The sequence below is a fragment of the Seriola lalandi genome, unplaced genomic scaffold (genome assembly GCF_002814215.2).
Source record: "Seriola lalandi dorsalis isolate HSWRI2012SDOR001 ecotype SW California unplaced genomic scaffold, Sedor1 jcf7180002054968, whole genome shotgun sequence".
Lineage (NCBI taxonomy): Eukaryota > Metazoa > Chordata > Actinopteri > Carangiformes > Carangidae > Seriola > Seriola lalandi.
In genome coordinates, this window is record NW_019525519.1 from 1331942 (window position 1) to 1335057 (window position 3116).

The 3116-nt window shown below is 44.4% G+C and overlaps 1 protein-coding gene across 2 annotated transcripts in view; it reads right to left on the minus strand.

The window, feature by feature from the left end:
- mafa (MAF bZIP transcription factor a) overlaps positions 1 to 3116 on the minus strand; it is an 81850-nt gene that overhangs the window by 69411 nt on the left and 9323 nt on the right. For both annotated transcript variants that reach the window (XR_002759952.2, XM_023395763.2), the window contains exon 2: positions 2455 to 2520. Coding sequence is in view for 1 of the 2 variants with exons in the window: in XM_023395763.2 (XP_023251531.1) it covers positions 2493 to 2520 (28 nt within the window). In the remaining variant the exon portion in view is untranslated. The remainder of the gene's footprint in view (positions 1 to 2454; positions 2521 to 3116) is intronic.

Genomic DNA, 3116 nt, shown 5'->3' on the forward strand with positions numbered 1-3116 from the left:
CCCCCCCCCCCCACCCCCCCTTTCTCTCCCTGGCCTCTGCACCCCTCCTCTATCTCATTCATTTTCTCCTCCACATGACAGGTCAATCTGGATCGATTTCATCTGCCCTCAACCACTGAGACCAACATCCTGGCACCCAGAAATAGAGCTCTGTGTGATAGAGGAGCATCCGACCAAGCGTTACCGTTAGCACGCAGCTCTTAGAAGAAGTGAGTGGGAAAGGATGATGGAACGGAACTATTTTGAAAACGTTCAATTCACTGCACAGATGAACTACACCAATATAGGTGAGCAAAATACGCTTGTGAAGATGGGAACTGGATCGTTATGACTAGTTGTGGTATGTGGGTGACATTGGTTCAGCAGGTTTCACCCAAACCACCCTATTGTACATCATTCACATGGTTGGTGGCCTTGCTTACCTGTTACATTATTCTTATGCGATTGCACGCACATGTGCACAAGCACTAGAAAAACCCACACGAACACACACACAAGCCTGCTTCCCAAATCTTGCAGTCCCCCCTCTCTCTCTCTCTCACAGCCTCTTTCACACACTTTGCGGTGCATATACACACACCTGGTGTTTTATCTTTGTCAGCATATTCGGGGTGCCTCGGCTCCCTGCTGGGCTCTGAACTCCAGTGTGTCTTTGCATGGCGAACCCCTGAGGTGCGCCTTCCTTCATAACATACACACACACCAGTCGCAGGTGAGACACACTAGCAGTCCCATGCAATGTTAACCTCTCTTTATCTCCTCGCCAACTCGCAGAGTAAATACATTTGTGCCTAGGAAAAAAAAAAAAATCTTTTTCTTTTGCATCAGTGGAGTAGTATCGCAGTAACGCCGCGTCCTGGTGGTGGCTGGGCTGTACAGGCCAGAGTCAGTCTTTCCCCAGGCAAGGACACGGAGACCTGGCTCTCCGTCTCCATCACTCAGCCTGTCCTCCTGGAGCTACGTGGCCAGACTGCTCATCACCCATCCACCCCCCCTCAACCCCTCCTCATATGCATGGATTTGCATAAAACAAAGACATGGCTCTGCCTGCAACGTCTGCCATGGTTGAAACCGCTAAGAACACGATCGACCAGACCACACCACACGCAGCCCCTCCAAGCTCGGCTGGCAGGTTGTCAGAGCGCAACATCACTGTAACGCAGCGGCATGGCGAGGGAACTGAGATTTACGAGGCTGACTAAGATAGACACCCTCATGGTTTTCCACTTTCATTCGTTTAACATCCGTTCCCTTGGCATTGTTTATATTCTACACCCCTTAGCAGTGAGCAGAGGGCACCTAATTCACAGTGATGACGTGGGAGGAGAATCAGAGCACTTAAAACACTTCATCTAAAGATGATTTGTCCTTGTCTTCCCTGATGGCTTTTGTCCTGTTTCCCCTCCTAAAGTTAAGTGGAGCTGGAGAAAGGCCAGCCACTGATCCCACACTTCACTTAGACACAATCAAGTAAATAACACTGGATGCTAATACATGTACACACGAGCATGCACGCTCATACACGAATTCTACTCCACCAAGGTGGGAAGTCATGAATGCGAGCTCAAACCGTCTCTCATTCTTATGTGTCATGACCAAGCACATTGCGGGGGTTTGCTACGGAGCAGTCACTGAAACCATTACAAGAACAATCGGGTTTGTAATATACATTTGCTCAGGTTCCTCTCTGTCTCCGTGAATTGATTTTCAGGACTAGAAGCGTATTCTTTCACTCTGCCTCTCTTCTGTTGTCCGAGACACTCGGACGCTTTTCCTCTCTCTGCCTTTTTTCACACAAAATCTGAACATGTAATTTGCATTTGAATGAGTGGTTGTAATCTGCTGGTTGTGTTGTTGATCCAGGACGACTGAGAACTTCTGTATTGTGTGTGTGTGTGTGTGTGTGTGTGTGTGTATATATATGTGTGTGTGTTTTTTTTATCTTCAAGGAAATACATATAGTACTTGGCGAAGTTAGGGCATTGGGAGAGAGAGAGAGAGAGAGAAAGATATGATGGAGAGAGATATTGTAACAGTAGAGTAAAATAGAGTAGGTGAGGGCTGTTTAGCATATCAATAGGAATTTACACTACAATACATCATGTATCTGTTATGGAAGCCTTGTACAATATGCTATAAAACACAAATACTCTATGTTGTGACTATATCCTCTCTCTATTTAATATGGGAGTCTAATGAATAATTAATTAATAATAAATATGAATTTCATGTGTAGTGATATAATAGCAAAATAGGAACAACATGATCAGTAACAATACTCTGTCTATTATTGTTGTGCTTGATATTATACACACAGCTGTGGTTGCTTTTTTAAGGACTAATATTTTGTGAACTTGTTTTACAAGTCTGACTTCACTCACTGTTATGAAGTTGAGATTACAGAAGAAAGCAAAACAAAAAAGGCTTAAAGAGATCAAGCGAGAAGTGTTTTACCTCAGGAAGCCAAGGGCACGGAGGAATGGGGCTTGAAATCACAGATGGAGGAATTTTCTCGATGACCTAAGGGAGCAGATGAGATTGGACAAAACATATCAGAATGGATAAATGAACATCAAGGTAAATTCACATGGCGTCTTCCGCGCTCCCTCTTCTGTTTCTTCTACTGTTCGTCACTCCCTGTCACCCTGTCAGACACACACACACACACACACACACACACACACACACACACACACACACACACAAACAGACATACAGACACACACAAACAATCACAAAGAAACAAGTAGATCCATTCTGAGTGGGATTCACTCTCACCTTGTCTGTCTGGTGAAATACAGTACATGTATCACAGTAAGTGTTTGATGCGGAGGGAAATGTAAAAATTTGCATGCAAATAGATTTTACAGGCAGAACCCATGCATCAAAACACTGTAACCACAAGAGACAAAACTAAAATATCTAAGCATACAGTGTGCCGCTGCACAGAAAAGGCAAAATAGTTTTATGCCCTTTATTCCTGCTCATTTCATTAAATTGCATAATTAATTGCTCTAAAAGGGAGGGAATTTATCGTTCAGACAAATAAACAGAGGAGGATGGTAATGCTTGCTTACTCTACTACCTCCTGAGTGACACTTTCATAAGCCCCCCCC